The sequence below is a fragment of the Sus scrofa genome, chromosome 8 (genome assembly GCF_054392235.1).
Source record: "Sus scrofa isolate SSC_HxYL_T2T_F1_AM1 chromosome 8, Sscrofa_HxYL_maternal_Yorkshire_Landrace_v2.0, whole genome shotgun sequence".
NCBI lineage: Eukaryota > Metazoa > Chordata > Mammalia > Artiodactyla > Suidae > Sus > Sus scrofa.
Window position 1 is genome coordinate 54,450,508 of NC_139390.1, and position 24,349 is coordinate 54,474,856.

General features: G+C 41.0%; 1 protein-coding gene and 2 long non-coding RNA genes across 22 annotated transcripts in view; 2 read left to right on the top strand and 1 right to left on the bottom strand.

The window, feature by feature from the left end:
• LOC102159863 (uncharacterized) overlaps window positions 1–1,520 on the bottom strand; it is a 47,509-nt gene extending 45,989 nt beyond the window's left edge. For 7 of the 11 annotated variants that reach the window (XR_014812535.1, XR_014812532.1, XR_014812533.1 and 4 more), the window contains exon 1: window positions 1,342–1,520. This is a non-coding gene — a long non-coding RNA (uncharacterized LOC102159863). Of the gene's footprint in view, window positions 1–880 lie in introns of all 11 variants that reach the window. The other 4 variants (XR_014812536.1, XR_014812539.1, XR_014812534.1 and 1 more) reach the window with 1 other exon arrangement.
• Window positions 1,521–1,628: 108 nt separating this feature from the next.
• LOC100519853 (zinc finger protein 320) overlaps window positions 1,629–24,349 on the top strand; it is a 74,572-nt gene continuing 51,851 nt past the window's right edge. For 3 of the 10 annotated variants that reach the window (XR_014812528.1, XR_014812527.1, XR_014812525.1), the window contains exons 1-6: window positions 1,629–1,708; window positions 5,754–5,813; window positions 7,270–7,396; window positions 20,452–20,583; window positions 23,106–23,251; window positions 24,234–24,296. Coding sequence is in view for 3 of the 10 variants with exons in the window: in XM_013978713.3 (XP_013834167.3) it covers window positions 5,799–5,813; window positions 7,270–7,396; window positions 20,452–22,346 (2,037 nt within the window). In the remaining 7 variants the exon portion in view is untranslated. Of the gene's footprint in view, window positions 1,709–5,728; window positions 5,814–7,269; window positions 7,397–20,451; window positions 22,483–23,105; window positions 23,479–23,674; window positions 24,025–24,233; window positions 24,297–24,349 lie in introns of those variants that run through there. The other 7 variants (XR_014812530.1, XR_014812526.1, XR_014812529.1 and 4 more) reach the window with 6 other exon arrangements.
• On the top strand, window positions 8,265–14,847 carry LOC146400475 (uncharacterized). The gene is made up of 2 exons (XR_014812543.1): window positions 8,265–12,563; window positions 13,270–14,847. It is a non-coding gene; the product is annotated as an uncharacterized LOC146400475 (long non-coding RNA).

Sequence of the window (24,349 nt, forward strand, 5' to 3'; positions counted from 1 at the left end):
GAGACATGCCCACATATATACATGTTTTACACTACAGAGTAAAGGTTTGTTGTGTCTTTGCAGGTCTTCCCATATATGTAGCAAAGGGGAAAGAGAGGATGAGCAACATGCTAAAACAAGTTGGACCAGCCAGAGCTCAAGACTATAAAGCATCTCAGAGAGCAACACATAAAAATATTCCATTCCTCAGAAATTAAATCACTGATAACTATAGAACACTTTCAGTTCTTACAGAGGAGGGCTAAGGACGAAAGCAAGATAACTTCTGAAGTTGTCTTGTAGGAAACACAATGGTAATTCTTAAAAGCAATGGGTCCAGAGGAAGAATTTACTGCAAGCTAATGATGTAGCAGGTAGGCTGGCTCCATCCTGCTCAATTCTGCTGTATCCTGCATAGCAGGGCCAGATTTTCAGGATTCAGTGTCACGGGGAGTGGGCTTCTGTCTTAAGTTTTGTACATCAGAACTCTGATAGGGACTCCTGTTTTGTACCATGGAGCACATATAAATTAAAACCACACACTCACCCCACAGTAAAAGAACAACAAAAAGAAGGGAAGCTGCTGTCATCAGCAATTCAGAAGGTTTAGGAACCACAGCTGTAACACCTGCTAAAGAGTCTCAGAGCTGTATTTGCCTGCCCACCAGGCACAATCCTTGGACTTCCTGAAGGCACCAAAAGACTATCTCCTGAATTGTAGCAGGTCATCCTTTCTTTTTCTACTTTTAATTTTTTAAATGAAAGTGCAGTTGATTTACAATGTTCTGTCAATTTCTGCTGTACTGCAAATTGACCCGCCATGTATATATATATGTACATACATTCTTTTTCTCATATTATCCTTCATCATGTTTCATCACAAGTGATTGGATATAGTTACCTGTGCTATACAACAGGACCTCATTGCTTGCCTGTCATCCTTTCAAAATTCAAATATTACATAACACGACACACTGCATCAACGGTTAAAAATGCTTCACTGGATGTCCTTTGCAGTGATAAAGCCCACATCCTAACTTCTCCTTTAAAGATCTTGCAGCAGCTCCAGGCCAGTCAGCTCAGCCTCAACAAGGCCTTCTTCACCTGGTCTTCTTCCTGTACCTGCCTGCTTTCCGAGGGTCGCACTAAGGTCCTTGTTCCTTGGGTGCCAAGTTCCTCAGCTGCAGGGCTTCCTTACTGCCTTCCTGGACCACTTTTACCCTCTGTCACTTCCTCAGGAGAGGTCTGGGGAACTCAGGGCGGGGCCCAAACCCTAGGATAGGGCAGATCCACCCATTCACACCCCCATGAGCAAGGGATCCTGCGGTCAGGGCACACAACGGCCCCGCCCGCACTGCTCACCAGGATCCCGGAAGTCGTGAGAAGCAGGAGGTAACGGTGACGCTTTTCGCAGGGACCACGACCTTACTTGGATCCTCAATTTACTCAGGAATAACAGGTAAATGTTGCTCCGGAATCGGATGATCCGCAGAAGCCTACTTAGCTCCGACCACTTCAGAAGCACCTCCTACCCACCCTCTGGTTCAGGTCTTTTCGGGCCCCGCCTCTGTCACTGAGCCGGCACAGGCTGGCCCCGCCCACTTCCGGGGTCGGGGGCCGCCAATCACTACGCGAAGACCTCGCGGGGCATCCCGGGATCTCCGCTTGGGGCGGGGTCTTTATCTCTTAGACTCCTAGCTCCTGGCGGGGCGGGGGTGAACCGCTGCAGGTGAGTGGGTGTCACGAGGAAGGGCCCGGGGTTTAGCTGACCCCGGCCTCGCTGCATTTCCCTGGGTCTTTCCAAACTCTGGGGTCCGGGGTGGGGTCGGCGTTAGATGTGTGAAGTAGTGCTGTGGCCCACAGTTTGGGAATCGCCTTTCCGTGTAGGGAAGGGGAGGAGGGGAAGCTGGCCGGGGAATCCTACACTGCCTGCCTCGCTGGGCCTGTTAAGGTTTGTTTTGCGCAAACCACCGTCCTCAGGCCTGCCCCGTCAACTGCAGACTTAGAAACTGGGCATGTGGTCCTGCAGTCTTCCCAAGTATTTAGGATGCAAGCCAAGGTTGGACATTTACCTTCTGAATGTAATAAAGGACCAATGGAAGGTTTTTAAGTTGGAAGATAATGGTAGTAGAAAATGCTTTTAATACAGGAAGAGACGTGGGTAGCTTGAATTGGGGCGGTAGCAGTGCCTGCCAAGCTGGTTCTGTGCACTTCTTGTTGGTTTACTTAATGACTTGGTCCTGACACATTGGGCAGACTGGTTTGCAGGTATGCTTGGGAAAAGGGGGCACAGTAACACCTGTGCTTGAGTGCCTTGTTAGTTTCTTTGCATTGTACTAGAATCCATTTTCAGTACATCCGTTCTGGAAATGCCCTTTTGGCTTAGCAGTTAATGAACCCGACTAGTATCCTTGATGTTGCCCCTTCCACCCCGGCCTTGCACAGTGGGTTAAGGATTCAGCCTTGATATGGCTTTGGCGAAGATCAGTGGCTACCTCCCTAGCCTGAAAACCTTCATGCAGGACCCTAAAAAACAAAAGCAACAACAAGAAAAACAACCTTTCTTAATTTTTTTTTTTTTTTTTTCTTTTTAGGGCCACACCCAGGGCATAGGGAAGTTCCTAGGCTAGGCATCAAATCGGAGCTAAGTTGCTGGCCTGCAACACAGGATCCAAGCCACTTTTGCCACCTGCATCTAGTTCATGGCAACACTGAATCCTTAACTCACTGAGAGAGGCCAGGGAGAACCCACATCCTCATGGATGGTGGTTGGGTTTGTTACCCTTGAGCCACAATGGGAACTCTAGACAAGATTTTTTTTTTTTTAATTTATATTTATTTATATTTTTACTTATTTATTTATTTTGCTTTTTAGGTCCGCACCCACAGCATATGGAGGTTCCCAGGCTCAGGGTCATATTGGTGCTACAGCTGCCAGCCTAAGCCACAGCCACACCACTCAAGACCTACACCACAGCTCATGGCAATGGCAGATCTTTAACCCACTGAGGGAGGCCAAGGATCGAACCTGCAACCTTGTGGTTCATAGTCAGGTTGGTTTCTGCTGTGATACCACGGGAACTCCCAAGGCAAGATTCTTAAAACTTTCATCAGCCTTCATTTTCTAATCTCTGACCACTCTCTGAAACCTCCCCTCAAGACCCATTTATTCTCCATCTTCCTTACCCTACTCACAGGTACCCATTTGAAAGTGTTAAGGTTTAAAAGTCCCTGCAGTCTTAGTCCATAGCTCTTATAACAAGTAGTGTTGGTGGGTACGGAGATTGGCTTGGAAAGAACTGTGTAACTTAGTGCCTTTTGCTTGTCAATGAATATTTAGGCAGCTTTGATGAAACAGCAGCTTTTAGGTTAAATTATCAGTGCTTTTTTTTTTTCTAAGAGTTTTTGAGAGATTTTTGGTTTTGCTTAGGCATGTGTGAGTTCTCAGGCCAGGGATGGAACCTGTGCCATAGCAGTGACCTGACATGCAGCAGTGACAATGCTGGATCTTGGGCCACCAGGGAACTCAAGCTTTTGAAGTTTTATGAGATAGTCTTTCATTTTATTGTCAATGTGTTAAATGCCAGGTGCTGTGACATGTGCCTTCCATTCTTGAGAACTGAATCTCAGAAGTTAATTTGGCAAGGACATCTAGCTAGTTCAGTGGTCCGCTTGGATGCTGACCTAATTCTTGAGGTATTGCTACCTCTCAGAATGTGTTTTGTCTGTTCTCACTGACGAAAGTCACTAATGCTGGAGTGAATAAGCCCTTGTTTTTACCTTAAATGTTTTTTTTTGTATATGTCATCAAATATGAATAAATGTGAACCTATCAAATATGACAAATAGAAGGTACTTTGAGGTGGAACTAGAGGGAAGCATAGGATGCAGTGGGTGTATGAAGGGGCAGTAGGCAGTATAGTTGAGTGATACTTGTCTGTTGGCTTTCTAAATGAAGGTCTCAACCGAGTAGAAATCTTTAATTTTATAAAGTCCACAGTGTTCCTTGTTTTGCTTTCTGGTCTGCCTTTTTGTGTTGCATGTGAAAACTGAAAGGTCATGAGCACCATGTCCAAACCCAAGCTCATGTTGATTTTCTTCTGTATAGTATGATTTTAATAGTTTTGCCTTTACAGTTTGTCTATGAGTAATTGTGAGTGAATTGAGTGTAAGTTGTAAAGTTGTGCCTGTGTTCATTTCATGCCAAATGGTTGCCAAGGAATCATTCCTTAACTCTTTTTGGAGAAGTTGTTGGATATTGTCTCCATTTCCGTGTGCCTCAATGGAGGTGGAAGGGATTCAGCCATTTTGCCAGGAGGGGGCGCTGTGTCCAGCGACTCTGAGGAGGGGGCGTGGCCTATACTTCCCACAGAGGGGAGGTGGGGTCGGGGGTGGGGAGAGGGCAGGCCCTCCTCTGTGACCCAGGGTGCCTGCAGGGGCCTGGTTGGCAGGGCTCTGCTGGCAGCTAGGCAGAGTTGTGTGTACTCTGGCACTGCCTGGGCTTTAGCTGAGACCAGCCGGCCCCCCTCTCTGCTATCAAAGCTCTGTCTTTGGATTCTGGGGGTTTTGGCTTCAGGACATGGCGGGGGGGCTGTGTCTGCACAGATGGGAGCTGGGTTTCCAGAGGATCGAGGTGACCCTAGGAGGAGAACTGAGGAAACGTGGTGAGAAGCTTCCTGGGTGGGACTGACTGCTGAGGGTGTCTGTCTTCAGAGGACACAAGAGGGGCTCCATGTGGAAAACTGGGGTTTTGGCTGGATTTCTGTGTGGTAGAGACAGCTGTGGTAGGTAGAGGAGGCCAGGTTTCCCAGCACAGTTTTCAGTGGAGACTGTCCTTCCCCAAGGTCCTTGTCCCCTTGTCCAAAGTTAACTGACCCCCACCATGAGGGTTTAGTTCTGGCTCTCTGGTGTTCCTCTGGTCTGGGCACTTGTTTTTCTGCCAGTGCTTGTGTTGGTGACTGAAGCTTTGCAATATAGTGTGAAGTCAGGTTGTGAGATGCCTCCAGCTTGTTCACCTCTCTAAGGATCCCTTTGGCTCTTTTGGGTGCCACACAAAAAAATAGAAAGATTTGCTCTATAATGGAAACAGCTTCAAGCTCCTGGTCTCTGAAGGTGGAGGCTCCCTTACCTGCAAACAGGTGGTCATGCAGCAAACAATTTTGTGAATCCCTGTGGCCCTGGGAGGGAATGGGATGAAAAGGCCTAAGACTCATGGTAATTTTGGAAGAATTCTTAGAGCAAAACCTCATACAACCCTGATGTGATCCCATGACCAGTATTAAGAAATAGCATCACGTGTGTGTTCCCAGAGACCCTGTCTCTTGGTCCTAAGGAAGCATCAGTGTTGTTTTATTAAGAGCTCCAGATGATTCTATAGTGAGGCCAGGGACATGAGCATGTGAGCTCCTGCATTGTTTGTGGGAGTTCGGACCAAACTTTATCCCAAAGAGAGGCAACAGAGTCTGCTCCACAGGGGTTTGGAAGGGAAAAGTCAGTGCGGGCCCCTGTACCCTATGTGAACTGAATGTTGGGACATCTGTATGGGGATGAACACATATAGCCAACAAGGAACAAACTCACTTTGTTCTCCATGTTGGAAGTGATTGTTTCTGAATCTTTTCTGAGAGAGTTCTGAAAGGACTGGAGAGTTTGGCTTTTTCAGCATTTCAGAGTTGGTCTTGGAAGTACAGCTTGTGGGCATGGTGGGCACAGGGGAAAGAGCTTTTACCTTTGATGGTGTATTCTCAAGATGCTGATGTGATTCCTCAACACAGTATTGATGAGAAAGTGACCCAGAGCTGGAAGAAGAAGAGGAGGAAATGGCAGCTTCTCAGGTAACCGTCCTGTCCTAGATTAGAGTCTGTGTCTGCTTTTCCTCCTGAAATGCCATGAATTGAGAATGTAAGAATCATGAATTCTCTCCTTCTGATATTCTTGCCTAGTGAGGTTGTTCTCAAATACCTTTTTCTTGTACACTCAGGATAGTCATGATCAGCTGTTAAAAATACTCTCACTCTGCCCCAGAGCCTTTTCACCATTGTCTGCATCCAGGCTCCCTGTGGAGCATGAATTGTTACTGTGAATCATTACATTTCAAGTGTTGAGACATCAACATGGGAAGGCATTGGTATGCAAGATCCCATTGGAATGGGTTCCATGTTGGGGTTTGAGGGAAGCTGGTGCAAATGTAGTGATTATTTTACATCTGGATGCAGCATATTCTATTTGGAATAGGATTAAGAAAATGCACAGATTGGAGGTCCTGTTGTGGCTCACTGGTTAACGAATCTGACTAGGAACCATGAGGTTGCGGGTTCGATCCCTGCCCTTGCTCAGTGGGTTAAGGATCCAGCATTGCCATGTGCTATGGTGTAGGTCGCAGGCACGGCTCAGATCTGGCGTTGTTGTGGCATAGGCTGGCAGCTACAGCTCCGATTAGACCCCTACCCTGGGAACCTCCATATGCCTTGAGTGTGGCCCTAGAAAAGACAAAAATAATAATTAAAAAAGAAAGAAAGAAAATGAACAGATAAATAGGTGAGCTTAGTAGGCTTGAATCCCTCATAAAGCTCTGGAAAAAAAAAAAGTAGAAATTATTCTCCATGTTGTTAAGAAAGGCTGACTCTTTTTTTTTTTTTTCTTTTTTTTTTTGTCTTTCTGCCTTTCCTGTGGCTGCTTCCATGGCATATGGAGGTTTCCCAGGCTAGGGGTCCATTCGGAGCTGTAGCTGCCGGCCTATGCCAGAGCCACAGCAACGCGGGATCTGAGCCGAATCTGTGACCTACACCACAGCTCACGGCAACGCCGGATCCTTAACCCACTGAGCAAGGGCAGGGATCGAACCCACAACCTCATGGTTCCTAGTCAGATTCGTTAACCACCATTCCACGATGGGAATCAGTTTTGATAGCCTCTCTAGTGTACTTACATACTCATTCAGAATTAAGAGGTCTATTTCTACCTCACTGTGGATTTTCCCTCTGAGAAATACACAGATGTTATCTAGTATAAACACTCAAAAATGCCTGTGTCTGTGGGAATATTAATCATCATTTTCTAATTACTGTTCTATGGAGGTTCACCTTGTTATAGCAGTTCTATGGATCCCTTGTCATCCCCTTTTCAGGGAGTTAGAAATATGGTAGAAAATAGTACTGTTTCAAATATGTATTATTGAATGTTTCAAGACATTAAAAAAATCAAAACCATTTCTTCTGACTTGCTGTTTTCATCCTGAGTCACATAATGAACTCACCTGTGGCCACATGGAATGTGCCCTTTTCATTTCAGGGACTGCTGACAATCGAGGATGTGGCCATCGATTTCTCTCCAGAGGAGTGGGAATGTTTGGACCTTCGTCAACGGGAATTGTACAGAGATGTGATGATAGAGATCTATAAGCACCTGGTCTCCTTGGGTGAGAACCTCTTCCTTCTAGAATTCCTTTTCTCCCCACTGGGTGTGGGATCCTCCATTTGCAGAATGTCTGCTGCCGTTTTCTTGATCGTATAATAGATTTTCATACCCCAACATTTTAGGAATAATTGAGAGTTTGTGGGTACAGTTACAAAGGCTTCATAATGATGCATCGTCATTCTAACTGAACTCCTACTTGAGGAAATCTGCATCCTTCACTTTAAATTATTTGCAGTTCTGGAAGGTCATATGTATAAGAGAGTGCTGCCTGCATCTTAAAATCAGTTTTGTATCCTTTACTTTTGACTCAGTAGTACTTAGGCGGGGAACAGAGGAACTGACTTTTACCTGTCACTTAGGGTCTTAAATGTGCTTTCAAAGGACAATATGTGGAGAAATTAATATCTAGAATGTTCTAACATTCCCAAATGCCATCTCTTTCACCTGAGTCCAATCCTAGATTGGATTTTGGTGAATCTCCAGGAAAACTTATGTTTTCCTTTCAAATGAACAGAATATGTTATCTATAAGCCAGACCTGGTTCCCTTGTTGGAGCAAAAAAAGATCCTTGGGATGTGAAGGGAATGGAGACAATAGCCATACAGCTAGGTATGTGTGCATGGATGAAGCAGATGGCAGAGGAAGAACCTTACAGTATGCTTTGGGAAGATCTGCTTCAATGGCACTGTTTTTTGAGAAACACAGGTTTATTTTTTGTTGCTGTCTTAGAGTGACATCTGCTGCCTAAATCTTGTGTTCCTTAAACCTCCATGTGTTCTCCTTTACCATTAAAGATTCTCTCTCTCATCCACATGGAGAGCCAGAATCCTGGTCTTGACCTGTGAGGACCTGTATGTCCTGCTGTTCTTTTTTTTTTTTTTTTTTTTTTTTTTTGTCTTTTTAGGGCTGCACCCAGGGCATGTGGTGGTTCCCATGCTATGGGTTGAATCAGAGGTGTAGCTGCCACAGCCACAGCAACAAGGGATCCAAGCCTGGTCCAAGACCTACACCACAGCCCACAGCAATGCCAGATCCTTAGCCCACTGAGTGAGGTGAGGGATTGAACCCATGTCCTGTCCTCATGGATACTGGTCAGATTCATTTCCTCTGAGCCACAATGGGAAGTCTTACCTGGCTGTTTTTCCATGTATTTTGAGTTCTAGGAAAGGCTGTGCACATTTCTAAGTAACCTTTTTTTTTTCCCCATCTTTTTAGTGCCTCATCTCCAGCATATGGAGGTTCCCAGGCGAGGGGTCTAATCGGAGCTGTTGCTACTGGCCTATGCCACAGCCACAGCCACACCAGATCCGAGCCACGTCTGCAACCCACACCACAGCTCCCGGCACTGCCAAATCCTTAACCCACTGAGCGAGGCCAGGGATCAAACCTGCAACCTCATTGTTCCCAGTCAAATCTGTTTCCGCTGTTGTATGGCAGGAACTCCTCTAAGTAACTCTTTGTTAAGCTTTTCTTTCAAGTTCTGTTTCTTCATCTAATCAGAAGTGAGTGAGGAGGGTTGTGGAAACACTGGAATTTGGTGCCAAAATTCCAGGAGCAGTGGGGACAGATAGTATATGCTTTCTGCTTTTAAATGTCCAATCCCAAGGAAACTTCAAAAATGACCCTAGAAGGTTCAGACTAAATAACTTTATCAAAGCATAATGCACCTTCCTAAATGTAGCCCTCAAATACACTTAATTATATCCTTTTTTGGTAGGAAAAAACATTCAGCATTATTATAGTTGTATGTAAAATTGTTTTTAAGAATTTTAATTTCAAATGCATTTTTAATATTCCACATTCATTCCCTCCTCTTCCAATGATTTCTTGTTTTGATATCATATTTGTCTGTGGATGAATCCCTATTTTTATTTTATGTTTGCCTTTACTGGTGAGCTTTCTCATTGATCAAGAAGTTTCTACTTTTGGGTTTTCTTGCTTTTCACCTAAGAAGTTCCTTTAGCATTTGCTGTAAAGCTGGCTTGGTGGTGCTGAATTCTTTGAGCTTTTGCTTGTCTGTAATGTTTTGAGTTTCTTTGTTAAATATGAATGAGAGCCTTGCTGGGTAGAGTAATCTTGTTTAAAGGTTTTTCACTTTCATCAGTATGACTATATCTTGCCATGGCCTATAGAGTTTCTGTTGAAAAATCAGCTAATAACTTTATGGGAATTACCTTTTGTGCTATTTATTGCTTTTCTCTTGTGGCTTTTACTGTTTTTCCCCAGTATTTAAATTTTGTCAATTGGATTAATATGTGTCTTGATGTGATTCTCCTTGAGTTTATCATGTATGGTGCTTTCTGTGCTTGCTCTACTTAACTGAGTGTTTCCTTTCCCCTATTAGGGAAGTTTACAGCTATAATCTCTTCACATATTTTCTCAGGCCCTTTCTTTTGTCCTGGATCCCTGTGATGTGAATGTTGGTACATTTAGTGTTGTGTCATAGACAATCCTCATTTCTTTTTATTCTTTTCCATGGCATTGATTTCCACTCCTCTGTCTTCCACCTCACTAATTCATCTCTGCCTCAGCTATTGTGCTATTGATTCCTTCTAGTGTAGTTTTCCTTTTGGTTATTGTATTATTCATTTTTGTTTGTTGTTCCTTAAATATTCTATCTTTTTCTGTTAAACATTTTTTGTAACTTCTTGATCTGTGTATCCATTCTTTTCCTGAGATATTAGATCATTCTAACTATCATTATTCTTTTATAGGTTGGTTGCCTAGTTCCCCTCATTGAATTGGTTTTGCAGTTTTTATCTTGTTACTTTGAAGCATATTTCTTGGTTGTTTCATTTTGTGTAATTTTCTCTGCTGTGGCCTTCTTTCCACAGACTGCGGGGATTGAATTCCTCTGGTTTTTGGTGTCTGCCTTCTTTCTGGTGGGTGAGTTGGGCCCAGCAGCTCATGCAGGCTTCCTGGTTGGAGGAACTGGTACCGTCCCACTGGTGGTTAGAACTGGGTTTTGCCCCCCTGGTGGTCAGGGCTGTGACCTGTGACCTGTGATTGGTGGCTGTCAATTCATTATGATTTTAGGCAGCCTGTCAGCTCTCCACAGCATATTATTGCTTTTATCCTCTTGATAGGCAGTGTACTTGAGATTGTATTGACCTGACTGAGCAAAGCTTTCTGTGTGCTCTTTTTTTTTTTTTTTCACTGCCCTGTCTGCTCCCTGTTGTTGGAGTAGGAACTGTTTCAGAACTGTGAATCTGATCTGCAGTGTGAGGTAGGGGGGTTTGCAGCAGTCCACCTGAGAAAAGAGCCACTGAGTAATCCTCTGCTTGAGCTGTTCACTGTGAATCCGCCCTGTTGTGTCACCTTTTCCTCATTGTGTGTGTACCCAGAGGACACTGTTGGCACTGTTCTAGAACCTGCCTCAATCATGGGTATGTCAGTTATAGGGGCAAGGGTGCTGCCTGGTCTCATTAGGTGCAGGGGCAGCAGCACCGTAAAAATCGCCTGGAGAGTCAAGAGCAGTGGTTGGTGCTTCAGCAGTGGTGGTGGGCCATACAAGTTCTCAGGGAGTCAGAGGCAGTTACAGGCCCCCTGAGAGTGGCAGCACTGGGAGTGGAGCTGTGTGCACTCCTGGGGAAGGGCCAGAGGGGTTGGTGCCTGATCACAGTTTTGGGCATGTGGGGGTGGTGGCAGCAGTGACCATCGCTTGCTCAGGAGTACCTCATTGCAGGTCTGCTCCAACCCCTGGAGACAGAGATGACAGTGGTGGCATCACCAGCCCCCAGAGCTCAAGCATGTGGTGTCCTGTGGCTTGAGAGCCTGTGTATGGAGAAAGAAGCACCTCTGGTTTTCCTACCCCTGCCTTCTCTTCTTGCCCTCCAACAAAGGCACCAGTCCTCTCTGTCAGGCCCAGGCTTTTTCCTGATCTCCTTCGATTATGATGCTTTCTACCCTAGCTATCTCAGTTTGACGCCTCACAACCAACCCCTCGTTTCTCTAGGATCTGACCTTGGAAGCTTTAGTCTCAGCACCCTGCTCTGGCTCACCTCGGAGGCTCAGCAAATCTGGCTGTGGTGTGCTGGGTAATAGTACCAAGGAACCTTGTAGGTATTCTCCATTTGCCCTCTATAAACTGGTTGCTACAGTTTCCTGAGACTCTGAAGCTCCTTCTCTGTCCCAGCTGGTCTCTTGCAGTGAGGGGCCTTGCCTGTGTGCAGAAAACTTTCCTCTTTCACAGCTCTCCCCAACACTCAGGGGCTCTACTCCCATCCTGAGGCTTTTCTCTCTCTCTTTTTCTTTTTTCATACCCAGGTTTGTGGAGATTTTCTTATCCTTTGGGAAAGCTGAGATCTTCTGATAGCATTCAGTAGATGTTCTCTGATCACTGTGGAGATAATTGTCATGTATTTTGATATATTTGTCAGAGAAAGCGTGTTCCATGTCCTGCTTCTTCACCTTGTTGCCCCTGACCTCCAGCTTTCCAGTTTTGAATCAGGCAGCTTATTTTATTTTTTCCTCATATGTAGGCAACCACTTCGTATGTATCAAAACCTCATTTATCAAGATGGAATTTCTTAGTATCTCTGCTGTATAACATCCACTTTCTCCTCTCCAGAGGTAGAACAGCCAGGTATCCTCATTCCACGGAAATGGCGATCATAAGTTGTGCCTATGCAACCATGTCTTTTATAGTCTCTTGGAATCACTGTTTAAAATTTCATGTTGAGCTTTTATATTTCCCTACTGGCCTCCATGATGATGGGTAGATTATAAGACATGTTAAAAATTTAATTTTATCAGCATTTAGCAAAGGGATACCCTTCCTTTCCTCTGCTTCCCCGAGAGAAGACTAGCAAATGTTTATTATTTTTTAACATGGTTTGCTTTGCTTTGCTTTGCTTTGCTTTGCAAAGGCCTGTAAGTGTGATTAGATCTCTCTCTCTTTGTCTCTCTGTTTTTTTTTGTTGTTGTTTTGTTTTGTTTTTGGCTTTTGTTTTTATTTCTATTTCCTTGGAAGACTGACATAAGAAAACATTATATGCTGCAGCTTTGCAAATTCATTGATGAGTTCTGGTAGTTTTCCGGTAGTGTCTTTAGGGTTTTCTACGTACAGTTTGTTTGCCATCTGCAAACAGTGACACTTTTACTTCTTTTACTTTTTTCTTTTTCTTTTTTTTTGTTTTATCTTTTTGCCTTTTTTTAGGGCCACTCCTGTGACATATGGAGGTTCCCCGGCTAGGGGTCGAATCAGAGCTGTAGCCACTGGCCTACACCAGAGCCACAGCAACACGGGATCTGAGCCACATCTGTGACCTACACCACAGTTCACGGCAACGCTGGATCCTTAACCCACTGAGCAAGGCCAGGAACCGAACCTGCAACCTCATGGTTCCTAGTCGAATTTGTTAACCACTGCGCCACGATGGAAACTCCTTTACTTCTTTTTCAATTCGGATTCCTTTCATTTCTTTTTCTTTTCTGATTGCCACTGCTAGGACCTCCAAAACTATGTTGAACAGTAGTGGTAAAGACATCCTGTCGTCTTCCTGATCTTAGTGGAAATGCTTTCAGTATATCACCATTGAGAGTGGTGTTAGCCTTGGGTTTGTCATATATATCTGTTACTATATTGAGTTAGGATCCCTATATGTCCACTTTCTGGAGTGTTTTTATCAGAAATGAGTGTTGGGGAGTTGCAGTGAGGGGCCTTGCCTGTGTGCAGAAAACTTTCCTCTTTCACAGCTCTCCCCAACACCCAGGGGATCTACTCCCATCCTGAGGCTTTTCTCTCTCTCTTTCTCTTTTTTCATACCCAGGTTTGTGGAGATTTTCTTACCCTTTGGGAAAGCTGAGATCTTCTGAAAGCATTGTTGTGGCTGTGGCGTAGGCCGGTGGCTACAGCTCTGATTAGACCCCTAGCTTGGGAACCTCCATATGCCGTGAGAGTGGCCCTAGAAAAGGCAAAAACACACAAAAAAAAAAAAAAAAAAAAAGAAATGAGTGTTGGATTTCGTCAAAAGCTTTCTCTGGATCTATTGAGATGATCATAGAGTGTTTATTTTTCAGTTTGGTGATGTGGTGTATCACACTGATTTGTGGATATTATTCTTGATATATCACACTTGATCATGGTGTATAATCCTTGAAATATATATGGATGTGGTTTGCCAATATTTTGTTGAGGATTTTCACATCTATGTTCATCAGTGATATTGGACTGTAATTTTTTGTGTGTGTGGAAAATCATCTTTTCTATTTCATCATGATTCAGTCTTGGTCAGTTGTATTTTGGTAAGAATTTCTTACAAATTTGTCCCTTGCTTCTAGGTTGTCCATTTTATTTGTACTTGCTCATAGTGTTCTCTTATTACCCCTTTTATTTCTGTGGTGTCAGTAGAAACTTCTCCTTTTACATTACTAATTTTATTGATTGAACCCTCTCCCTTTTCTTGATGAGCCCGGCTAAAGGTTTATCAATTTTGTTTATCCTTCCAAAGAACCACCTTTTGGTTTTAAGAACTGCTTTAACTGTGTCCCAGTAGGTTATGGATTATTGTATCTTCATTGTCATTTGTCTCTGAGTATCTTTTGAATTTCCTCAGTGGTTCATTGGTTGTTCATTAGCACCTAGAAATCAATTGCATTTCTATGTATTAACAATGAAATATCAGAAGGAGGAATTAGGGAAACCATCCCATTTATCACTGCACCGAAAGAATAAAATACCTAGGAATATACTTAACTAAAGAGACGAAAGAACTTTATTCTGAAAACTATAAGACACTGTTGAAAAGAAACATAGATGATACAAACAGAAGGAAAGATACACCATGCTCTTGGATTGGAAGAATCAGTAGTATCAAAATGACTGTACTACCCAAGGCAGTCTAGAGATTCAATGCAATCCTCATCAAATTACCAAGAACACTCTTCATGGAAGAGAACAAAATATTTTAAAATGTGTATGAAAACACAAAAGACCTCAAACTGCCGAAGTAATATTGAAAAAGAAAAAGATGGAAATGGACGAATCAAGTTCCCAGACTTCCAACTATATTACAAAGCTGCTGTTACCATAACAGTATGGTACTTGCACCAAAACAGAAATATGCTTCAATGCAATGGGGTAAAAGCCCAGAAATAAACCCAAGCACCTATGGTCAACAAATCTGTGACAAAGGAGGCAAGAACATAAAGTGGAATAAAGACAGTCTTCTATAACTGGTGCTAGGACAACTGGACAGCTACATGGAAAAGAATGAAATTAAAACACCATCTAAAACCATATACAAAAATAAACTCAATGTATTAAAGACCTACAGATAAGGCCAGATACTATAAAAGTCCTAAACGAAGACAGGCAGAGCACTCTTTGCTCTTTGACATTAATCACAGCAACATCTTGTCTGATTCATCTCCTAGAGTAAGGTCAATAAAAACAAAATAGAACAGTGGGACCTAATTAAACTCAAAAGCTTTTGCATAGCAAAGAAACCATTTAAAAAGGAAAAGACAGACCACAGCATAGGAGAAAATTTTTGCAAACGATGCAAGAGATGAGGGCCTAACTTTCCAAATAGACAAACAACTCATAAACTCAACAACAGAAAGAAACAACTGAATTGAAAAATGGGCCTAAGTAGACATTTCTGCAGTGAAAACATATGGTTAGCCAGTAGACCTGTGAAAAAATGCTCAACATCACTGATTAGTGGCGAAATGTAAATCCAAACCACAGTGAGGTACCACCTCACACTAGTCAGAATGGCCATCATTAACAAACCTACAAGTAGCGAATGCTGGAGATGGTGTGGAGAAAATGGCCTTTTTTTAGGGCCGCCTGCAGCATATGGAGGTTCCCAGGCTGGGGGTTGAATCAGAGTTGTAGCTGCCCGTCTATACCACAGCCACAGCAACACCAGATCTGAGCTGCGTCTGTGACCTACACCACTGCTCACAACAAAGCCAGATCCTTAACCTGCTGAGGCCAGGGATCGAACCTGCAACCTCATGGTTCCTAGTTGGATTCATTTCCGCTGTGCCATGGCAGGAACTCCCAGAAAATGAAACCCTCCTTCACTGTTGGTTGGAATGGACACTGATATAACCATTATGGAAAAAAGTACAGAAGTTCCTCAGAAAACTATATATAGAATGACTTTATGATCCAGCAATACCACTCTTGGGCATATATCCAGACAAAACTTTCATTGAAAAAGATACATCCACTCCTATGTTAATTGCAACACTATTCGCAATATATAAGACATAGAAACAACCTAAATGTCCATCGACAGATGAATATGTCAGAAAGAAATTGTACATATATGTGTTAGAATACTACACAGCCATAAAAAGGACAAGATAATGCCATTTGCAGCCACATGGATGCAACTAGAGATTCTGAGACTAAGTGAAGTAAGTCAGAGAAAGACAAATACCATATGGCATGTAAGTATGTGGAATCTAAAATATGGCACAGATGATCCTGTCTGTAGCGCAGAAACAGATAATGGACGTGGAGAGCAGACTTGTGGTTTTCAGGGGGTGGTGGGAAGGAGTGGGACAGATGAGTTTGGGGTTGGCAGATGCAGTCTGTTACAGTTGGAATGAATGGGTGATGGGGTCTTACAGTACAGTGTGGGGAACTGTGCCTAGTCCCTTGGGTTAGAACATGATGAAAGATAATATGAAAAAGAATAAATGTACATACATGTGTGACTGGGTCACTTTGCTCTACAGCAGAAATCGAAGGAACATTGTGAATCCACTATACATGAATAATAAAAAATTGTATGATTCATGTCAAAGAATATAATTTCTTCTAGGAGTCTGATGATGTATTTTATTGCATTTAAGGCTTTAAGCCATTTTGAGTTTATTTTTGTGCATGGTGTGAGGATGTCTTTTAATCTCATTGATTTACATGCAGCAGCCCAACTTTCACAGCTCTCCTTGCTGAAGATACATGCTTTCCCCATTATATATTTTTGCCTTGTCAAAGAATCATTGACCATAGGTGTGTAGGTGTCCTATTGATCTGTACATCTGTTTATGTGCCCACACTATTTTGATGACTGTAGTTTTGTTATTTTCTGAAGCCTGTGAGGGTTCTGCCTCCTGATTTATTATTTTCCCTCAGGATTGTTTTGGCAATCCAGGGACTTTTATGATCCCCTTTAAATTTTAGAATTATCTGTTTTAGTTCCATGAAAATGTCATGGGTAATTCAACAGTGATCGCATTAAATCTATAGATTGCTTTGGTTTGCTTTCCCATTTATTTATTTATTTCTATTTATTTATTTATTTTTATTTATTTGTTTTTTCAGGGCCACACCCATGGCATATGGAGGTTCCCAGGCTAGGGGTCTAATCGGAGCTACAGCTGCCAGCCTACACCACAGCCACAGCAATGTGGGATCCAAGCTGTGTCTGCAACCTACACCATAGCTCACAGTAACGCCAGATACTTAACCCACTGAGCGAAGCCAGGATCAAAGCCACATCCTCATGGGTACTAGTCGGGTTCGTTAACCACTGAGCCACAATGGGAACTCCTTTCTTTATTATTTATTTATTTATTTATTTATTTACTTGCTTTTTAGGGACAGAACCCAGGGCATATGAAAGTTCCCAGGCTAGGTATCAAATTGGAGCTACAGCTGCTGGCCTACACCACAGCCCCAGCAACACGGGATCTAAGCCGTGTCTGCAACCTACACCAGAGCTCACTGCAGCAGCGGATACGTTAACCCCTGAGCGAGGCCAGGGATCAAACCTGCAACCTCATGGTTCCTGGTTGGTTCCATTGTGCCACAACACGAACTTATGTTTTCCCATTTTAACATAATGAATTCTTTTTTTTTTTTTTTTTTTTTCTTTTTAGAGCTGCACCTGCTACATATGGAGGTTCCCAGGCTAGGGGTCGAATTGGAGCTATAGCTGCCAGCCTAAGCTGGAGCCACAGCAGCACCAGATCCGAGCTGTGTCTGTGACCTACACCACAGCTCACAGCAACGCCGAATCCTTAACCCGCTGGATGAGGCCAGAGATCGAACCCACAACCTCATGGTTCCTAGTTGAATTGGTTTCCACTGTGCCATAACGGGAATTCCTTTTCCAATTTTGATACTTTTATTTCTTTGTCTTTGTTTGCTGTGCTGAGGAATTCCAATACCATGTTGAGGAAAATAGGTGAGATTGGAGATCTTTGTCTTATACCCTATTAGGTGGGAAGGCTTTTAGTTTTTCACTGTTGCATATTGTATTGGCTGTGAGGTTGTCCTAGCTAACTTCTATTATGTTCTGTTCCTCTATACCCATGTGGTAAAAGAGTTTCACATGAGAGTTTTTTGAATTTTATCCAGTGCTTTTTCTGCATCTAACTGGATGGCCATATGGTTTTTGTCTTTACTTATGTGTTGTATGTATCTCATTCATTGCTTTGTGTATGTTAAACTATGCTTGTGAAGTTGAGATGAGTCCCTCTTGGTTGCGGTATATGATCTTTTTATGTGCTGTTGGATTCTATTTACTAGTAGTTTGTGCAGAACTTTTGTATCTATTCATCAAAGATATTGACCTGTGATTTTTTTTTTCTCTGTGGTATCATAGACTGGTTTTGGTATCAAGGTGATGGTGAGTTTATAGACTGTCTTTGGGAGTGATTCCTCCTTGTCAATTTTTTGGAAGCATTTGAGAAATATTAGTGTAAGTTCTTCTCTGTATGTTTGGTAGAATTCTTTTGTGAAGGCATCTGGTTCTGCACTTTTGTTTGTAGGGGTCAAATTGGAGCTGCAGCTGCCAGCCTATATATACACCACAGTAACAGCCATGCAGGATCTAAGCTGCATATGCCCTCTAATCTGTTGCTTGTGACACTGTCAGTTCTTTAACTCACTGATCAAAGCCAGGGATCAAACCCACATCCTCATGGACACTATATCAGGTTCTTAATCCACAGATCCACCATGAGAACTCCTATTTTTTAAATCTGTTTTAGTTATTTCCTTTCTGATCCTCATTATTTCCTTTGACGACTTTAGGTTTTGTTTGTTTTTCTAATTCATTTGGGTGGGAGGTTAGCTTGCTTACTTGATAATTTCCCTGTTTTTTGCGATAGACCTGCATTGCTCTAAACTTCCCTTTAAGATGAACCTACTTCTTTAGTCTACTGAGCTTTTGCTTTCATATCCAAGAAATTATTGTGCAATCAAATTCCATAAATATGAGAGCTTTTATCTCTGCTCTCCATGCTGATGCACTATTCTCTTCCTTTCTGCGTGTTGTATTTAGTGATACCTCTGTTTACTTTGTCTTTGTAGTAGGTTTTAAAATCAGGAAATGTCATGCCTCCAACTCTCCACTTTCTTTCCCAGGATATTTAGGATATTTAGTGTTTTTTGATATTTAAGATACATTTTAGAAGGAGCTTTTATATTTTCGTCAAAATTGTTTGGATTTTTGAAAGAGTTTGCTTTGAATCTATTGATCAACTTGGGTAGTGTTGAAAATTAATGTTAACTATTCCCATTCAGGAACATAGAATACGTGTTCATTTTTTAAAATGTTTTCTATGTTGTTTTCCATCAACATTTTATGATCTTCATCATAAAAATGTTTCACTACCTTTATTAAAACTTACTATTTTATTCTCTTTGATTCTAATATGGAAGAAAATATATTTTCATAATGTTTTTGATTATTTCTGTTAGTATATACAAACCAATTTTTCTTTTATTCTTCATTTTGTATTTTTTTAAAATAATTTCTGTGTTTATTTTTTATTTTTTTTAATGTGAATGTCCCTGTCACATTTGAACAGAGATCATTACTCCACATTTTCTGGTTTCAGTGGCTTTTTATTTCTTTGCTCATTTGGTTAAAAAAATCAAGTATTAAGTTTAATGCAAATTATGAGAGTGTTCATTCTTAAATTTTTTTTTAAATATAGAGACTTCTACTATTGATCACAATGATAACTGTGTTTTTCTTACATGATCTTTATTACACTTTGGTAATTACTGTCAATCCCTGGTTTGAGTATATCAATCATGTAATGGTACTTAATATTTCTATGTATCTATTTCATTTAATATAATTCTGTACTATGATCTTAACTCTGTATATGCACTTAATTTTTTAAATTACTAATCAACCCCCTGATTTCATAAAAAAATTCTAAATTATTTTTGTTCTATAATTTTTTTTTTGGCTTTTGAGGGCTGCACCCACAGCATATGGAGGTTCCCAGGCTAGGGGTCTAATCAGAACTATAGCTGCTGGCCTACGCCAGAGCCACAGCAATGCCAGATCTGAGCCGTGTCTGTGACCCTACACCACAACTCACAGAAATGCCGGATCCTTAACCCACCGATTGAGGCCAGGGATCAAATCTGCAACCTTGTGGTTCCTAGTCTGATTCGTTTCTGCTGTGCCATGACAGGAACTCCCTATAATTCTTTGAGTGAACTTTTGAATTCACATTTCTATTATTTTGTTGAGTACTATTGAATCAGTATTTATTAAAATATTGGTTTGTAATTTTGTGTTTTTTTCTTAATTTTTAATTTCTAGTGTCTTTGCTTGCTTTTGTTATTGCATAATATTGGTCTCATAAAAAGTCTTGATATTTTTTACTCCTCTTCAAACTTTGTATATAATTGTGGAGTATTTATAGTTTTTGTTTTGTTTTGTTTTTTAAGTTGGCATTACCTGTTGAGTTATCAAATCCAGAAATTTTTCCATTTGGAAATTCTTTGCAATTAAAATTTTGGTCTACTGAATAGTTTTAGGTTTGTCGTGATTATTTATTTATTCCTTCATGCTGAAATCTAAATAGGTTGTATCTCACTGGAAATTCATACTTTTTTTTTGAAGTGTCCATTTTGTTGGTATACCCTTATTCATAGTAGCTTCCTATATATACTTTTATTTATGTGGTGTCATTTATAGGATATCTGCTTTCACTTCTGATTTTGTTAATTCTTCTCTGTTTTATTCTTCAATCTAGCTAAGAGATTCTCCATTGTACATGAAATTGTAAAGCATGTTCAATGAAAACATTAATTTGGATAATTTGTTATTTGTTATCTTGCAGCTCTGTCTTCTCATGACACCCAGAGTTTGATGCCACAAAACCCAGGCATGGAATTTTTCTTGCAAACAATGCTGCTGGGAAAATATAAAAGCTATCCTGTTGGCACTTTTGATGTAATTATAGGCAGGGCAGGTAAGGGGGCATGTGAAGGGCAGGAAGGTTGTTATGATGCACATACTCCTACTGGGACCCTTATCCATGAGGAAAATGTTGCTGGTAAAAGAGATCAAGGGTATAAATCAAATTGTGAAAAACTCCACTTTAAGTCAGTATCATTGGCAGAAAATTATACTTTTGTAAGCAGAGACCCACATTATTTATTGAAACATGGGTCTTCTCTGAAAGGAAATTTGGAAAATCAGGATAATCATATAGACTGTACTGCAAATGATGGTGCAAAACATGAATATATGCTTGGATTAAACATTCATTCAAACATTTATGAACACCAGAGGCTTAAAAATGGAGGGAAAACCCCCCAATATGATCGCTTCAGGAGATCTAATAGCAAGGGTTCATTAATCTTCAACCAACAAGTATTTCCTGATTATTCCAACATCCCTAATGTTGATACTAATTGGGGAGTCTTGATCCAACCATCATTATTCAGTAGGTATGATAATACAGTTAATATAGACCAACATACCATGTGTACTAAAAGGAGTAAAGCCTTAAGCAAGAGCTGTGTATTCAGTCATTATAAGAGTGTACATACTGGAACAAGAAGTGATTCCTGCATTGAATCTCAGACAAATTTTGACCCAGACTCAAATCTCATGAAATGTCAGGGAGCTCAATTTTCAGGAAACCATTCGATACGAAATAAACATAGGAATGTCATTTCTCAAAGCTCAGATCTCATCGCATATCATAGAATTTGTATTGGAGAGAAAGCTTGCCATTTTAGTGAGTGTGGCAAAGTTTTAAGCCAGGCTTCAAGACTTATTCAACATCAGCATCATCATACTAGGAAGGAGCAATGCAAGTGTGAAAAATGTGAAAAAGTCTCTAATCAGTCATTAAATCTACGAAAAGATAGGAAAAAACATACTGGAGGGAAAGCTGACAAATGTGAAGATGCTAAATGGTATTCAGCCTTTGCTAGACACCATCTGATACATACTGCAGAGAAGCCATACAAATGTATAAAGTGTGGGAAAGCCTTTAGATGGTGTTCACATCTATGCGGGAATCAGAGAATTCATATTGGAGAGGAGCCTTACAAATGTACAGAATGTGGCAAAGCATTTAACTGGCATTGTCATCTTACTTGTCATCTGAGATCTCATACTCAAGAGAAGCCTTATAAATGTACAGAATGTGGCAAAGCCTTTAATCGGCCTTCAGCCTTTACTCAGCATCAGAGAATTCATACTGGAGAGAAACCTTACAAATGTACAAAATGTGGCAAAGCCTTTAATCAGCATTGTCATCTTACTTGGCATCTGAGATCTCATACTGGAGAGAAGCCTTACAAATGTACAGAATGTGGCAAAGCCTTTAATTACCCTTCAAATCTTATTCATCACCGGAGATCTCATACTGGAGAGAAGCCTTACAAATGTACGCAATGTGGCAAAGCCTTTAGTTACCATTGTCATCTTACTAAGCATCTGAAATCTCATACTGGAGAGAAGCCCTATAAATGTACAGAATGTGGCAAAGCCTTTAAGTGGCCTGGAGGTCTTACTCAGCATCAGAGAATTCATACTGGAGAGAAGCCTTACAAATGTACAGAATGTGGCAAAGCCTTTAGTCGGCATTCTCATCTTACTCAGCATCTGAGATCTCATAGTGGAGAGAAGCCTTACAAATGTACGCAATGTGGCAAAGATTTTAGTCAGCATTCATCTCTTACTCGCCATCAGAGATCTCATACTGGAGAGAAGTTCTAAAAATGTACACACAATTTGGCAAAGCCTTTAGCCAGTAGTCAGGTTTTAATCAGCATTGACGATCTCATACTGGAGAGAAGCCATTAAATGTACAGAATGTGACAAAATCCATACTGGATAAAAACCATACAAATGTAATCAGTGTGGCCAAGCCTTTACCTATCACTCACATCTCACTCAATATCAGAGAGTTCATACTACAAGGAAGCTTCACAATTATACTAAATGTGACAAATCCTATAAACATCAGTACTTTCTAGACATCAGAAAATACATACTGGAGAAAAACTTCACAGATGTAGAGAATGTGGCAAAGCCCTTCATCAGAGTTATCGTATTTCTTAACATCAGAGAATGTGTAATGGAGGGAAATCTTGCAGTGTAATATGTAATAAAGGATATTTATAGTAAATACATAATTTAGACAACACCAGAGGAAAGATACAGGAAAGAAACATTAATGATATAAAACGTCGAGGGGAATGTTTAGTCAAAATCAAATCTACTCACATATAGGGAATGCATAGTAGAACAAATTCACTCAATAACTCTTTTCTGAGATTGCTCTAACTCAGAACTTAAAATAATCCATACTTGAAACACCAAAAATATCAGTATGGACAAGAGGATTAGGGGAGGAAAGTTTGGGGTGGTATTATTCTTATATCTCTATGGACATTATCTGGGCTTATTAGACAACAAAAAAATGCTTGTAATTCAAGTTCAAAATTACTAAATGCTATGTGATTTTTTTCCTAGTATGTATGTGAACTTGTTTTTCACTGTTGTGGCTTCAAAGACAAGAGGAGCCCATCCACCTTAGGTGGGAAATATTTCTATCTGATACTCCATGGAAGTTTAAGAACCCTGTCATATAAATGTGCAAGAAAACCTAAATGGAGATGGTATGTATGATTGACTTAAAACTTTCCTGTGGATCACCATTTTTAAGTGTTTTGGAAATCATTCTTTATAATTATGTTAGACAGAATGTCACTCTAAAATATTTGTTGCAACTGCTTTTCATGATAAAAAGGCATTTTGTTGAAAACCTGATGTATTGTCATAAAAGCAGTAAGACTCATGCATCTCTGTTGAAGTTTTGAAATAAAGACATCACCGTTCGAGAAAAGTGTAGTTAACTCTCTGCTTAATAGTTATAAAACTAATGTACATTTGTGTTTACTAAAGACTTAGCCTCTATTTTGTAAACCATAGAAATCAAAATCCTCAGAGGAATGTATTTGAAAAACAGAAATGCTTCTGAATTCTGATAACCTGTATTTTTTTTTTTTTTTTTTTTTTTTTTGTCTTTTTACCTTTTCTAGGGCCTCTCCCATGGCATATGGAGATTCCCAGGCTAGGGGTCTAATTGGAGCTGTAGCCACTGGCCTATGCCAGAGCCACAGCAACGAGGGATCCGAATCGCATCTGCAACCTATACCACAGCTCACGGCAACGCCAGATCCTTTACCCACTGAGCAAGGCCAGGAATCAAACCCACAGCTTCATGGTTCCTAGTTGGATTCGTTAACCACTGCGCCATGACGGGAACTCCATGATAACCTGTATTTTGATCTAGGATCACACAGTGCATTGTGAAAAGTTTCATTTACATTATTTGTGAAATTATATATATTTTATTTAATAAAACTGAATGGCTTTTTAACATGGTAAATTTGATGCATAATTAATGAAGTGTTATCACACCACCTGGATGAAACCTCCCATATTATTTAAAGTTTTAGGTAACAGATGGTAACAGTGACCTATTTGATCAAAAAATAGGGTGGCATCTATAATTATTCCTTTTCCTAGTAACCTCAAAATTCAAATAATTTTTTTATTTTTCATAATTTGTATATGGTGCAATTTCTTCTTTTTAAGGACTGGCCTGTTATGATGGTTATAGTAAGGATTATCAGGAGGATTGTTGAAAACTTACCTAAGGTATGTCCTGCTATTGCCTCATCAGCAGTTATTTGGTGTACCTAGGCAGACTG